This window comes from Odocoileus virginianus, chromosome 27 (assembly GCF_023699985.2).
Source record: "Odocoileus virginianus isolate 20LAN1187 ecotype Illinois chromosome 27, Ovbor_1.2, whole genome shotgun sequence".
Classification (NCBI taxonomy): domain Eukaryota; kingdom Metazoa; phylum Chordata; class Mammalia; order Artiodactyla; family Cervidae; genus Odocoileus; species Odocoileus virginianus.
In genome coordinates this window covers 19,435,846-19,451,673 of record NC_069700.1, presented here as the reverse complement: position 1 = coordinate 19,451,673, position 15,828 = coordinate 19,435,846, and the positions used below count along the sequence as shown (strand labels likewise).

The 15,828-nt window shown below is 53.4% G+C and overlaps 1 protein-coding gene across 2 annotated transcripts in view; it reads right to left on the bottom strand.

The window, feature by feature from the left end:
• The window catches only part of TRAM2 (translocation associated membrane protein 2), a 69,649-nt gene extending 54,184 nt beyond the window's left edge, over window positions 1-15,465 (bottom strand). The window contains exon 1 of one of the 2 annotated variants that reach the window (XM_070456309.1): window positions 15,253-15,465. In XM_070456309.1, the coding sequence (XP_070312410.1) occupies window positions 15,253-15,372 (120 nt within the window). In that variant the 5' untranslated portion in view covers window positions 15,373-15,465. Of the gene's footprint in view, window positions 1-14,333; window positions 14,457-15,252 lie in introns of those variants that run through there. The other variant, XM_070456312.1, reaches the window with a different exon arrangement.
• Window positions 15,466-15,828: the final 363 nt, after the last annotated feature.

Genomic DNA, 15,828 nt, shown 5'->3' with positions numbered 1-15,828 from the left:
CGTCTCTAAGATCCAGGGCTCGAGTTTATCTCTACAGCATCCCCTGGCGGTTCTGTGGACCCCCCTCTCCAGCTCCCCCACCCAACACACCCGAATTTCCACTCCACCTCCAGCTGCTTTCCCCATTCTCCTCTCTCCATTCATCTTTCCTGCTCTCCAAGCAACAGGCTCTGCACCAATCCAAACTTTCCATCTTTCCATCTCCAAAATGATAACAGCCTTAATGTGCCTTTTCTGCTTAGCAAAACTATATTTCGTTGAAAAAATATATGTATGATAGAAGCACAGAAAAAAATTAAATTACAGTCGTGCCACACATAGAAAACAAAACCATTGACTATATTTTGATAATTACCCTTACCGCTGTCTTTTTATAAAAACAACACAAATCCAAGCTTTTAGAGGCCCACACTGACATTACATTCTATAACCTGATTTAAAAAGAAACACACACCCATATGCTATGGACAGCCTTCTGTGACACTGCATATAGATTTATGTCACCATTTTCAACTGATCTAACCAATCCCTTATTAGCAGGCATTTAGAAACAACCTCAACTTTAAAAAATGCTAACATCTCAAAATATTTGGATATACCATTGCCTGGGGGGAAAGGTCAGAATTTGGTCTGTGCATTTCTATTACAATCATGAAAAACCACAGTATCCAGGTATCTCAGTGGTAAAGAATCTGCCTGCCAATGCAGGAGACACAGGAGACATGAGTTCAATCCCCGGGTCAGGAAGATAACCTGGAGTAAGAAATGGCAACCCACTCTGGTATTCATGGACAAGGGAGCCTGGCAGGTTACAGTCCATGGGGTCACAAAGAGTAGGACATGACTAAGCTCGCATGTACACTGGGCAAAGAGAGTAAAAATTAAATAAACTGTGCTAAGTGGGAGGGCTCGAAGAAATCTGTTTATAAGAGTGGCATTCAAACAGCAAAAAAAGTCATTCAATAAAAACACTTCATAAAATGCAAATACCATATTATCCTTAAAAATGCTATGATGGGCTGCGCATGTGTGCTCAGTCGCTAAGCTGTGTCTGACTCTTTGGGACCCTACGGACAGCTGTCAATGGGGTTCTCTAGGCAAGAATACTGGAGTGGGTTGCTATATCCTCCTCCAGGGCATCTTCCCGCTCCAGGGATGAAACTCAGGTCTCCTGCACTAGCAGGCAGATTATCACCTGAGAAGCTCATGACAGGCCACACCATAGTATAACATAGTTCAAGCAGCAGATCTCCACTTAATTGGACCACAGTTTTCTTCCTAGGGGGAGAAAGAGACAATGGTCTGAAGTCATATGATCTTTGAGAAGGGGAAGAGGTGAGAGGTAATTCTGAGGCTTGATCACTTGAGGGAACCCAGTGAACCATGGGCTGGGGGCTCAGAGCCCACCACGGAGAAAACCTCAGCAAATGTACCCAACTTCCACATTTCTTAGCAGTCTTGATGGCCCAGGCAGCAAATGGTGTGTCGGGTGCGGCATGGATACATCAGGACTATATATAAATATATATGAAAATGAGAGACACAGAAAAGCAGCTGCCTAGTGATAGCTTGTGATGGTCACAGAATTAATTAGTATTCATGAATAATGAACATCGATGGAGTCCTTGATATCAAGCTCTGAGAAAATGCTGTATGTACATGCATTATTAGCTCACAAAAAAGCTCAATGAGATAAGCAAAATGATTTTCATTCCCATTTTACTGAGCTTATATGGGGCACAGTTGAGGATCTTAAATTAGTGAAGTGGAGGAGCTGGTAAAGAACCAGGCAGTGTGAAAGCAACGCCTGCACTCCCAAGCTGTACATGCTCTGGGGTATTTACAAGCCTGGAACGACCTGGCAACATGACGTGGGGAAACAGGGTGCCCACCCGGATGGCAAGGGCAGCCGAGCCTCACACCGGCAGTCTGTTTTCCAGGAGGAGGAGAGCCTGGGAGTGAACCATCCTAATCAACCCACACAAGAACACCGCGACTGCCTTTCACTTCCCGGAGGTCTCCATGGAAATGCACAGAACCAGTTGCGCCCTGGAGCCAGGCCTCTCCGATCTGTTTGGTTTTACACATGCCCCTCGTCTGGGACTTTGGCCACGTCACCGTGATTTTTTTTTTTTTAAAGCAGTAAAGTGGAGCGAAGGCACTTGGGACTAATCACAGCTGAAAGACCGTCTATTTAGCTTCAGCGTGCTGGGCGGAAGGGCAAGGAGACTAAATTTGGGCACACCGTTGATGGGGGGTTCGGTGGAGCGCTGGCTTGGGTGGCAGCGCCCTTCTCCCACCCGCGCCTGCCCCCACCCAAGTCACGCGGCTCGGACACTTGGCTCTGACACAGGCACATCCCCGAATCCTCCCTGGGGCTCCGAGGAGCAGAGCTGGCACCACCATTCCAGGAAGTGATGGGGTGAGAAAACCAGCACGGAGCCAACAGGAAGCCAGAGGGAGCCCTGCAGCCTGAGGTGGTAACCGGCGCCCTCCGCAGGCGCAGAAGCCCCCCAGTGAGCGAGCTCAGACAGAGCCCCTCACGACTCCGGCCACAAGGAACTGTAACCACTGGTTTCCCTATCCCTCCTCCACATGAGTCTCAATCATCTCCAGGTCCCAGGGACCTTCCATCAGCAGGGGCTCAATAAATATTTGAGCTTCCCTGCTGACTCAGCAGTAAAGAATCTGTCTGCCAATGCAGAAGGCCTGGGTTTGACCCAGGTCGGGGAGATCCCAGATTGGGAAGATCCCCTGGAGGAGAAAATGGCAATCCACTTCAGTCTCCTTGCCTGGGAGATCCCATGGACGGAGGAGCGTGGCGGGCTACAGTCCATGGGGTCTCAAGAGTTGGACACAACTTAGCAACTAAACAACAACCAACGATGACAAATTGAAAAGAGTTCTGGTGATGGTTGTACAACAATGGGAATGTCCTTAACGCTACCGAACTGTACACTTCAATGGTAATATAAGGGTAGGGGAGTAAAAGGGCTGTGGGATTATATGAAGTCATGTGTGTGAAACTTCTGAAAATTGTAAAGGACTATGGAATTTAAAGAAACTTTCATTCAATTAAAAAAAATTAAAAATTGTAAATGGTAAGATACTAACTAGTATGTTATGTATATTTTACCACAGTTAAAAAAAATAACACGTATCACAGAAAAATAACAGGTGGTGACACTCAGATACTTCTAATACTCATTGTATGAAATGTGGCACTGTGTGCATTGAATAATTTGAGTTTAACAAGTATGGGGCGGGTTTAATAAGGTAACAACAGTGAACCATGATTTACTGAAACAAAATGTCACAGAGGTGGCAAGCAGGACACTCAGTAGGTCCTTCCAGGTATCCTAAAGCAGGAAGAGTCAATGAATGTGTAAGGGGTCAGAGACAAAGCCCCACATCCATCCAAGAAACCAGACTCTTCCCCACACCCTTCCAGCCCCAGACCTGAGAGCTGGCACTTCACTGGTCACAGGAGACAGAGCTGCCCACACACCTTCACTCCCAGCTCCTCATAGCAGGATGGGAGGGCGGCAGTCCAGAGAGCAGGCCTGTGTGTGCGTGCTCAGTTGCTCTGTTGTGTCCAACTATGCGAGCCCATGGACTGTAGCCCGCCAGGCTCCCTCTGTCCATGGGATTTCCCAGGCAAAAATACTAGAGTGGGCTGCCACTCCCTCCTCCAGGGGACCTTCCCCGACTCAGGGATCGAACCCTCATCTCCTGTGTCTTGGTAGACAGATTCCTAACCAGAGCCACCAGGGAAGCCCGGGTAAACCTGCGGATGTTACTAAATCCTACTGGCAAGGGAGGGCCAGTAGGTCTGAGATGCTCCTCTACTTAGATAAGTTTATGCGGTGCCTGAATCTCCAAGGAAGGGGGCCTGGTAGGAAGAGGCTCATGTACCCCTCTGACCCAGAAACTTCCAGCCTCCTGTCACCACGCCAGGGATTCCAACAGCCTGGAACCCGAATCAGGAAATATCCGTGTGAGCAGATGGATTATTTGGAATATCCTGAGTGTATCCCTGGATCCCCAATTTACTAGCTGTGTGACCTCAGGCAAGTTACATGAATTCTCTTGGCCTTGGTTTTCTTCTCTTTAAAACGGAGTCAGGACTCGGGCTCTGAAGTCAGACAGGTGGGCTGTTGATCCTGGCTCTGGCCTCTTGACCAACAGAAGCCTGGTTAGGCTCCCTGGTCTTTGCAGACCTCAGTTCCCTCATCTGTACTATGGGAGCAACCATGGTACCCACCCTAAGGGTGGCTGGGAGGGTGGGATAACGGGACCCAAGGAAGGCGCTCACTGCAGTGCTTGGCACAAGGTCAGCACTCAGCACACTTTGTCCTTTGACCCCACAAACTGTAAAGTGCTACATGAACGTCCGCATCCTCTGAGGCTCCAGCCAAGTCCCACTCTTCTCTGACGAAGCTTCCCTTGCTGGAATCTAAAAGCTTTCTCAACTCCAGGCTTACACAGTGGGTAAAACCACAAGCGTACTCAGCATTTAGTTATAAGCTGATATCTAGCACTATTTCTACACTGACATCTAGTGATTCAGATTGAATTCTTATCTCAAGTTTCTTTTTTTCCAAAATAGAACTGGGAGGAGTTAGATGAATTTAAAAGCTACATACACCTATTGTTAGGGAAAAATAAAAAATTAAGGGAAAGATATAACACTGAAAACTAAAGTCTTCCATGACCTACCCGGGAGAGACATAATCGATGTTGACAGTCTGCTGTGATCTTTCCAGATTTTGCCTTTGCATATACAAATGTTTTTTAGTGTTATTAAAATGGACTCAAGCAGTGGCTCCCTGTTCCCTAAGCCAAGGAGCAAATCCAAACGCTGGGCGTCCACGGCCCTGAGACCAGAGCAGACTCATCTTCCACAAGTTCCTTCCTGAGCCACCTCCCCGACTTTGGCAACACGGAGCCACTTCCCACTCCCTAACCTCTCTGTCCTTTCCACAGGTCCTCTCTCTGCCTGGAACACCTTCTCCCGTCGCAGAGGACTCCGGGCCTTGCAATAGCAGGACCTTCACCTTTCAATCCGTGACCCACTTGGCAGAGAGCACACGCCCGATCTGAGCCGGGCTGAATGAACAGATGAGAAAGGCCGCGGCAGGCAGCGAGGAGGCGTGAGCCCTGAGAGGCTGGGAGAGTGTTCAGAGCAGGCGGTGCCGGTATGACCCGGGAGGTGACCCAGGAGGTGACGTCTAGGGAGAAGCTAGAGTCAGTCAACAAAATGGGGAGAGAGGGGATGGGGGAGGGGTGCAGACACAAAGCCGGAGGCAGCAAAGAGGAATGTTCAGGAAGCACCAGGGTGGTTTGCGATGAGGGGTCAGGGCAGGAGAGGATGAGCTTGGAGGACAAAGGCTGGTCAGACTCCAGGGGGACCTGGAACGCCACGCTGGGCTCCCCAGGCCTCAGGTGGGCACCCCTGGAGGTCTGTGAGGGAGGGAGACCCAGACCCAGCTCTGAGTCAGAGGACATCCGCGGAGGAGGGACCATAGAGGAGGCCAGACACGCACGAGGCCAAGGACCAAGCTGGGACTCACTGTCGCCGTTCGGGTGAGAGATGCCCAGGGTGTGAGCGAAGGTCGAAGAGCAGTAAGGGTGAGCAGGGATGCGGGGCAGCTCAGAAGGTCAAGCCGGTGGGACTAAGACCAGACATGGGGCAGTGACCACAGGGGTCTGTTCTGACAGATGCACTTGGTTACTTCCCTCCGCTGCAGACCACGTAAACCCCAGGCACTGGGGGGCAGGGGTGTTTAGTTAAGATGACAGGTGATCACCACTGTCACGATCGTCGTCATCATCATGATGACAGCCTCAGGAAGAAGACCCCCAGGGCTCCCCCGGGGTGCGAGAAGTCAGACAAGGGGCTGATCCCCTCATTATGTCTCCAGGGGCCTGGCACCAGCACAGAGATGGAAGACATGTGTCAAAGACCATGACTGACACCCATCAGCGCCGCCTGATGGACGCAGTGCAGACAGCCCCTTATGTACAGCGAGCGAAGCAACTTGGTGAACGAAAGGAATCTGTGCACAGGACCGTTCCCTCCTCCCTCCCCAGTCAACCCCCGTCCCCCAACCCCAGGAAACCTCCCCACAGGGCTCCCCCACCCTCCCCCTCCTCTGACACTGGAACAAACCCTGCTTCCCTGGGTCAAGCCGCTGTACTTGAAATAAGCCCCTTCATGGCTTATGTAGCGGGAAATAAAGGGGTGACGACGTTCCATCTGGCTGAGGCATGACTTCTTAAAAAATTAGAAATCACGTTAGACGCAAAACATACTGTCTGAGTAAGTCTGAAGGACACTTCAGCGATAAGGTCACACAAAGACAGCAGACAGTGGCTCAGAGCAACACTCGCGTTCAAGGGCAAGTCTGCACCGGGGCAGCCAGGTCCCAGTGGGTCCCAGCCCCACCCGTCCTTGTCTGCCCCACACAACTGCGGGGGCGCAGAGAGTGTCTGCCACACCGCGTGGACGGGGAGAGTCTCTGAGTGGACACCACAAAGTTCAGACATGGGGGTCCCAGGGAAAGCGGGGGCCCAGGGCGTGCTTCCCGGTTGGGGTGGAGACTGAAATTGTATTAGGAGGTAAGGGGAGTTCTCCTGGGGGTCCCTGCCACAGCCTTCTGATCAGACTCCTCGCCTCCAACCCCACCTCCCAGGGATCAGCAGAGCAGAGGATGGAGTCTCGGTCACTGCCCTCCCAAAGCTCTTCAAAAGCCCCCATTACCTCCAGGAGAAAGGCTCAGGTTGTCGGCCACCACCTACCTGCCCATGGCGTCTACGGGCCCAGCCACTGCTCCATCTGAGCTCGTTCTTTCTTCTGTAACCTTGGATCACCACCCACGCTTCCCATCACTGTACGTGAAGTGAGTGCAGGCGGCTGGGCAGGGACTTGAGTGACTACTCGGTGTGGAGGTCACAGGACAGGTCACAGGGCTGACCTCCCCACACACCCTGTTCCCAGCTGCGTTCCAGCTGCCGAGGGAGCCGCCAAGGGGAGCCCCACGAGGCAAGACATCTCTGCAACACCTCCCGAGCGCGACATGAACGAGAGAGCACGTGCGCTCAGCTCGCGCCCTGCAACAGGCTGTCTTCTAAGCGCTGTGGCTGTATCAACATTTCATCATTAGTGTTGATGTTTCCAATCCTCCCAACAACTCTCAGACATAGTGTTATCCCCATTTTACGGATGAGGAAACTGAGGCATGGAGCGATGAAATAATCTACAGGGATGACACTGCTAGGACAGGGAAAACCAGAATTCAGACTCAGGCCATGTGGCTCCAGGCCCATGACCTCAACCCCATAATTCATGCCTCTGACCGTCCCTAACAGAACCACATCTTAAAGACTCCCACCCCCCATTTCACATTACTACACAAAAACCACAGTTCTCAGAAAGCTACACAGAGACCAGCGTGTCCAACAGAACTTTCTCGAAATGTGGCCAGTGTGGCTGAGCAACTGAACCTTTCGTGTCATCTTGATGAGTTTACACTGAAACAGCCAGGTGTGGCGTGTGGCTGCCTACTGGACGGCACATGCGAGGCCTGTGTTGGCTGAGTCCGCAACTGTGAACGCTCAAATGCTAACCGTAATGGATAATCCCTCCTCGAAACTAGGCTTCAGAAGGATGTCACCAAGTGCTGATGCCTCTCCTTTCCAACATCTCTTCACCCCTTTAATCAACTCGCTCTCATAATCTTGAGGCAGAAAGCATGCCCGTGGTCAGAGGAGCTGAAGAGGCCTTGCAGATGGAGTGGGACCCTACCAGCTGGCCGGCAATGCCTTAAGAACGCTGCTGTGGGTGTGCGGTTAGGGCTTCAGACTCTACGTTCACTCCACTGATCTGAAATACAGAGGCCACAGGTGTGTGTGTGTGTGTGTGTGTGTGTGTGTGTGTGCGCCATACCACTGAATATGCGCTCACGCTCCGGCCCAGGGCCCGGGACCACCCTGAACACCCGTGTGATGAACGCTGGGCAGGCAGGGCAGACGCTGGCCATTCTGCCCAGGACAGTGGCCTCTTCTTGCTCTTCCCACGTCCACCATCAGCCTCTTCCAAACAGCAGTCACAAAATCCATATCAACAGTTACTCCTTGCCCATCAAGCAGCACAATTACTGAGCCCATGCCCTACAGCCCAAGAGTCACAACTACTAAAACTCCACTCACTCTAGAGCCCGTGCTCTGCAATAAGAGAACCCACTGCAAGGAGAAGCCTGCGCATCCCAACTAGAGAACAGCTCCCGCTCGCCATAAGACAAAGTCTGAGGGCAGTGACAAAAACCCAGTGCAGCCAAAAAAGGAAAAGAAACCCTCTTCAGAGGCAGGACAACTGAGGCTCCGGGGATGACATCCTTCTCACCTCTACCAACTCAAATCATGTTGGGGTTTGATGTTGAAAATCTTAAGAAACCATATGGAGGAGTTCTTCAAACCTCAATCAAAGTTCCAACCAATGAAGGCTTCTGCATACCAGAAATCACACTGGCATGCACTCACACAAACACACGCCCCGCCTTCGGTCAGTTCACTCATCCACGAGGCTGTGTCACACACGATGCCCAGCAGTCACGGCCACACTTGTCCTCTGCTCAGGGTGTGGGGCCTTATTCAATAAATCCCCTCTTCCGCCAGTGGCAATGACTTGAGGGTGAGGTCCGGCCATCTATAAACCTGTAAGTTGCACTTGCTGCTTTCATCAAATTCAAGACCTTACTTCTATCTGCAAAACAGTCTATCAGCTTCAAGCTACCACGTCATGATCTTCTTGGAGAGAGGGACCTCACCCTGTTCACATGCATCCCCAGAACTCCACACAGGCTCACAGCAGGCACTCACTCAGCAAATAGCTGCCATATAAATGCACACAGCACATTCAGAAAGGATCTATCAGCCTCAAGGCTTCTGCACACACAGTTGCGTTCAAATGCAGTGTCTGGAAAGCCAGTGAGCACATGTGTAAAAACGCACTGGACCTGAGTCAGATTATGTGGGTTCAAGCCCCGAGTTTGCCAGAAATTCACTCAATCGTCCTGAGCCAATCACTCAACCATGGGGTCTTGTTTTCTTCTTCTATGAACGTAGTAGATGATGTCTAGGTTTTCCTTTAGCCCCTGGGCTTGTAAAACATGAAGCAAAGCTATGCCCTTGAGCAATGACCACGATATTAACTTGATGAAAAGGGCAATGAAGATGTCACCGCCAGAGGCACCGATTCTCACACAGATGTGGGCCAAGAGCACGCAATGACTTTAATAGGAGGTAAAGCTTCTGCCCACTCACCCTTGGTCACATGTGACACCCATATTTGGGTCACTCTCTGGAGTCTCTATCAGGGATACACAAATTGCAATGACTGTTTCAGGAAGAAAAGTCTCCAAGTGGAACAATGACCCCCAGACATTACTTCCAGGTAATAAACGGATTCCACTCAGACAAAGAAAAATAAAGCAGCCCTTGGCCACATTCCATAGACGCCCCATTCGTGGAAGCACCGGGGCTGAGCTCTAAGTGTGAACCAGACGGGACTGACTTCTTGTCTTGGCTCCGACTCTGAGAGGATGGTCCTTGGCCAAGTCTCTGCTCCAGAAGCCAGGCTCTGGATGGGTATGACAACCCCCATAAACCATCCAGATTACAGGGTGAGGCCAGTAAAGCATTTCACAGATGGAGACTGCTGCCAACCCCTCGAGACAGATGAGGGAAGCCGTCGAGAGGCAACGTGGCTTGGGCGGAGAGCCACAGAGCGGCACCTCACCTAACCCTGCATGTCCCCAAATTCCCTCCAGGAGCCTTCCAGGCCCCCACTCATGATGATCGGGCTCCGTTCCTTTGTGCAGGAAAGCTACGCGAACCTGCACGGTCCAGGAGACCTGCTTATGAAGCTCTTTAAACCTCACAGTCAACCCCCACATTAACCAGCTGTGAGTAAGCTAGGCTGGGTTTCTTTCCACCCGGGAAACCTGAGACAAGGGAGCAAGTCAAGGCTGTATATGAGATAAAGGTGTGCTCGTGAAATGAGAAGGGCTGTGTCAGGAGCCGTGGTGGTTGCTTTACTGTTTTCTCCCCCGCCCCCTTTTTTTTAACTCTTTTCTTTAACCATTAGGTACCAATGGACACCAGATACACAGAGCCGGATAAAAAGGTTACGAGATCGTATCAGTGAAGTTTCCCACCATGGCCTGCTAAAAGCACTCTGGTTGATTAGAAAGCACTTCTGTAGTTTGGGAACTCTAATCCCCTCTTATCAACCCTTCAGCTTAGGCATTTATCAGGGTGGGAATGGGGGATACATCTGCCATAGAGTGATTTCTGGGGCCCCTGCCCACGATGAAGCGGATCAAAAAAGGAGCTCATGCCTGCCAGACTGAAGTTTTCTCCATAGCAACACATGGGACTCTGCAAACAGGCAGGACTAAGGCACTGTGTTGTGACCAGGCTGCACAGTGCTCCTGAGAAGCAGTAGCTGAGGGTGCAGACACAGAGCAGGCGAGAGGGAAGTGGCAAGGATGGGGCTGGCAGGGCAGCTGACAGCCACACATCTCAGACCCTCTAGCACCCCCTGGCCCACCTTTCAATAAGATGGATGGGAGACAGAGAACTAATGTTCTCTGGGGAAAGAGGCACCTAGGGTATTGTGACTGTCCCCTTTGGGGCAGACAGCTGGCACGGGAGAACTCAGGGGAAAGGTCTCATGGAAAAACAGGTCATATCTAAATGGAAATCGGGGCCAGCGGGATGGCGGAACGTGTGCTCACATGCCCAACTGGGACACCAGTAACAGAAGCCACTAGCGTGGTTGCTGAGACCATCAATTGAGTGCCTTCACGCCAGGCCCAGTGCGAGACATTTATACATTATCCTGTGGTGAGAGTTAAAAACTCACTCACTGATCAACACCGCCTTTCTGGCCGTCACACTTTTGCCAAGGGAATAAGTAGGAATCACTGAGGTACCCTTACATCCCACAGGAGAGGGTTTGACACTTAAGGTGGGCCAGGAGGAACACCAGCTCCAAATCTCTGTTCTATTGTTCAGATCACTGAAATGTGGGTAGAAATCCAATCACAGAACAAGGGCACCCCAGAGACAGCCCTTCTCGGCTTCCCCTGACTCATTTCTTTAGAACACCACTGATGGGCCACGTCAGAGGCAGGAGAGGAAGATGCGTAAGTCAGGAACTATACAAGCTGGCAGAGGAACGTCTTCAAAAGCACATTAGGAGTTAGTCAAAGAGAGGCGACATATGCCCATGGATGAACATCTGTGCTGTATACACAGCTCTTCGTCTTAACAGAACGGAGGCAGAACTGTCTTAGGGCACTCATGAATGCCAAGGGGCAGGACCGGCAGCCTCACTTCAGGCTGCGGTGCCTACAGGGACGCCTGGCAGGATGTGGACCGGTGCCACGGGACCCGTGTCCTGCCAGGTTGTAACACCACCGGCTCCCACTGTATACGCTGCAAACACATCATCCTGACAAGCTGACCGTGGCAACCAGTCAGCAACCAGGAAGAACGTGGTTCCTGGGGGAAAGGTGGCCCTACTACATCTGTCTCCAAAACAATTAGAAAGCAAAAGCCAGCCACTGCCCTCGAAGTTCTGAGTCCGAATTTCTTAAAGTCATCATGGACCAAAACAGAAACCCAATCTCCACATGATGGGCCCAGAATTTCAGAACCGTTTCCATGCTGCAGACCGGCAGCGCTTGCAAATGAGCTTGGGCAACAAACAAAAGTTTCTGTCTCGAAATGACTTCAGAGGTAATATACAAGTGGCTTCCTCTCCGCTGGATGTGCACCCCCTTGTTCTCATTCTCCGATTGCTAATGAGCGCCTTTTCCTCCCTCCTCCCCAGCCCAGTTTGGTCTGAAACGTGGCACTGAAAGAACAGGACACTGGAAAGGGAAGGGAAAGGGGAGGGAATGCGGCTTTCAAATCGGACACACACCCCACTGGCTGCCCACACCCTGAAGGCCGCTGGGGCTGGACTCCACCAAGACAGTCCTGAAGGACCCAGAGTGTGGAGCAGAAACCCCCCCTTGCACCATCTCTCCCCAGCAGAGTCAAGAAAGAGAGAGCTGGAAGGGAAGGAGGGGGGGAAATAAAGCTCCGCATTCCTGACATTTTTTAGCCGAGTGCCGAGACTGCACAGAACAGCTCTATTCCAAACAGCCCGCAGGATGGAAAGAAAACCTGGGCTCAGGGGGGACGAGCCTGTCTCCCCCACCCCAGCCTCAAAAATGGGAGAAGGAATCTCAGGAAGGTTCAAAACTGAGCCAGATGGAGGTGGGAGGGGAACCCTTTCACACATGTTCCCAAAGGAAGCGATCCCAAGGGAAGGAACTTGGAGTCAGCATCTCCCAGGGGACAGAAGTAAGGTCCTGAGGTCCCTGCTGGGGAACGAAAGCCCTTCTGAATGCTGGAGAGCTGACCAGTGAGTTGGGGAAGGGGCGAGGCACAAGAAGAGGTGGAGACCAGTTAGGATGCAAGGGCCGTGGCTGCTAGGGTGGGGGGAGAGGGCCTCAGCTCATTGGCCGAGGCTGGGCAGGGGACCCCAGAGGAGGGAGTGGCCAGGATACTCGCTTTTTGTGGGAAGAATTATAATTGAGTTTCCCTAATTCAGCTTCTGAATGAAGGCATCCTAGCCCTGCCCCAAGTTAGAAACCCAAAAGCCGGCAGTCCCTTCGCCCTGCCTCCCCGTCCCCTTTCCATCTCCTTCCGTCTTCACTCTTAAGAAAAATGTGGTTAGGTGCTGGCTCGCCCCCACACCCAGACCCACATCCCTACCTACACACACAGGCAGAGCACCCCTCCAGGGGAGGGCCCAAATGGCCCCGAGTGACAGCAGTAAGTCCCCTGATGGTCTGCCCCAGCTGCGAGGACGCCCACGTGTGTTTCTTGGAGGTCCCCAGAAGACAGTGAGTTGTTTCCGCTCTCATTTGGTAGCTCCAGAAACCTGAGTCTCCCCAAATACCTATCTCCGTGGAGCGTCAGCTGGTAAATATGATGAGGACCTTCTGTGTGTCTAGCACAGCAGGACACACGTGCTTCAGACGGGAGGCTGGGGCACGGCCCTCCTCCTCCCAGGCCAGCCCACACTGACCCACATTACACCTCAGTGTCTCAGTGTCCCAGGAGACAGCCTGCCTGAAGGCATGGATGCCACGGGGACTAAGGCTCTACTGGAAGAGGGTGGCGGGATGGCATTTCATGCCATGACCCTTTCCACACTTCCCAGTCCGATCCCAAGATGGGGAGGCGAGCAGGGCAGTCTTTTCGCTGTTTTTTCCCACCCTGGGCCTTCCTTCCTCCTCTTTATGTAGGGGATTAAGGACTCCCGGCACTTTCTCCCTCCCATAGGCGGCCAGGTTTAACCAACAGGGCTTTCCACCAGACCACAGGCGGCGAAGGAAGGAGGTACCCGGAGCTCAAACGCTCGGCAGCTCTTTTGGAGCAAAGACAGAGTAGGTAGTCACCACCCTTAAAGAAGGCCAGAGACACAGCAGAGGCCCCCCCAGGCTGATAGCGAGCATGTGGCTGTGCGAGCTATAGCTGTCACGTGTTTCTCTCCAACCACACCCTCCAAGACTGGTGACAAGGCATTGGGAGGCCTCTCAGAATGAAGGACAGCCAGGAGATACTGAGGGCATCTGCTGGAGCAAACAAATTCTCTACCCCATAGGCTATTTTTATGGCCCACAATAAAGGTTCAGGCGCAAACGACTTGCTTTTATATTGGTAGAAGCTGTTACTGCGTTTGCTGCTCACACGATCTCAATTAAACCTCACAATAACCCCCGTGAGAAAGACAGGTTTTTACTCATCTGTACTGATGGGGAAACTGAGGCTGCAGCTTTTTTTTTTTTTTTCATCAGATTAGTGACCAAGCAGAGACGCAGCACAGGAGATGACCCTGGCCTGACAAAGCCCTAGCCGCGGATATACCGCGAGAGTTGTGGGGGGTTGAGGGAAGAGTAAAGCGGGCCTGCAGACCCCAATAGTCGCCTCCAGTTACTTCCGATGGACCCTGAAGCCCAGCCAAGGACACGTGCACCCATCCAACCCTGGCTCAGCCACCACAAGAATGTCCCCACATTGAGGGCAGCTTCCCTGTCTAGCAGGGCCCTCGTGATCCTCAGAGAGGAGATAGGGAACCCAAATACAGAGGGACATGGAAGAGGAAATTAGCCACACCAGGAATCCTCCATATCCAAGGCAACTGATAGATGGCTACAGCTTCCCAGCCCATTCCTGAAATGCAGATAAGCTGCCGGTGAAGCAGCACTCACCTTGGGACAAGGCAGACCAGGGCGAGTCCTCTGCTGTTTGCCAGTTTTCCCTGCTTGTGACTATCACATTTTTCTGGCTGTTCGGAGCAGGGAGTCTTCCCATCAGCCCCCTTGGATTCCGACCCCATTGGAGTTAAGTCCGTGTTCTATGAGGCCTGCCCCAGCTGTCCCCTACCCCCACAGTTATGGTAGAATCACCTTTCTCCTAAAAGCAGAGGGTATGCCCCGCTTTCACCTTGCTCCTGTCACAGGGAGAAGCTCTAGATCCACCACAGATGGAGTGAAGGAACAGTTCACAGAACGTTACGTTCACAGGGTATATGAAAACTGGCCTTTGGGGCAAGAGCAAAAAAAAAAGAGTGGTGTCAGGAGGACCGCAAAGGGCACTGCTGGGATGGAGCGAGGGCCGAACCCCGAACACCCCCACTGTGGCCCAGAGTTGAGGATGCAAAAGACCCCGAAAATCAGGTGGGAAGTGGGAATGGGCCGGGGTTCCTCCCACTGGAAAAGCCCAGAGGAGCTGGCAGCTAGGGCTAGGAAGGGGGAGTTGTGCAATGCCTGCGGGTCTGCGAGTCTCCGGGCTTGGCTCCTGGACACCAGAAAGGAACCTCCGCTGGGCGGGCCAGGGTGGCAGCGCCGCGTCGGTTCGAGGCCAGGGTTGGGAGTCGGGGCTGCAGAGAGAGCTGCAGGGTCCAGTGGGTACCCAAGGGGGCGGCAGGGCTGGCGGGCACGACGCGGAGCTGGCGGCGGTGTCTGGGCTGACTAGGAGGCCGAGGGGCGCACGGTGCACAAAGCCGGGGGAATGCGAGGGACCGACACGGCGGCCCGGCGCCCGGGCGCAGACGCAGACCCCGGGGGACCCGTAGGGGGACGCCGAGCGGCGCGCGAGAGGGACGCTCCCCGCCCTGATGTCGCTCACCTCGAACATAAGCCCGATGAGGACGCAGAGCACCAGGCAGAAGCCGATGTCCGCATGGTTGTGGATGACGAACTCCTGACTGAAGAGCGGGTAACTTTTCGTCCTCCGGCGGAAAGCCATGGCAGCGGGCGCGCACGGCCGGCGGGGCCCGCACCCGGCGCTCTGGAGCCGCCGTGCAAACTTCTCGAGCCGCGGCCCCGCTCCACCCGCCGGCCCGCCGCCCGCCCGCTCGCCCTCCCGCCGCCGGCCCAGCGCCCAACAACTTCTGGGGCCCGCCCCCTTCCTCCGCCAGCCCCCGCCCCCGCCGCCCGGAACCGCCCCCGGCGCAGCCCCTCGCCGCCCGCGGCCCTCAATCCGCGCGCCCGGCTCTCTCGGGCCCCGCCCCCCGCGCGCTTAACCCTCTCGCCGCCGCCGGGGACGCGCGCGGGGGGCGGGGCCGGGGCGGGGCCGGGGCCCGTGGGGGCGGTTCCCGCGGCTGGGTCCTTCTCGCCCGGCTCCCGCACCCTACTCCCTTCTCCTGTGTTGCGAATCGGCAGTTTCCAGCCGAGGGGCTCGCGGAAAGCCCGGCCCTGTCCC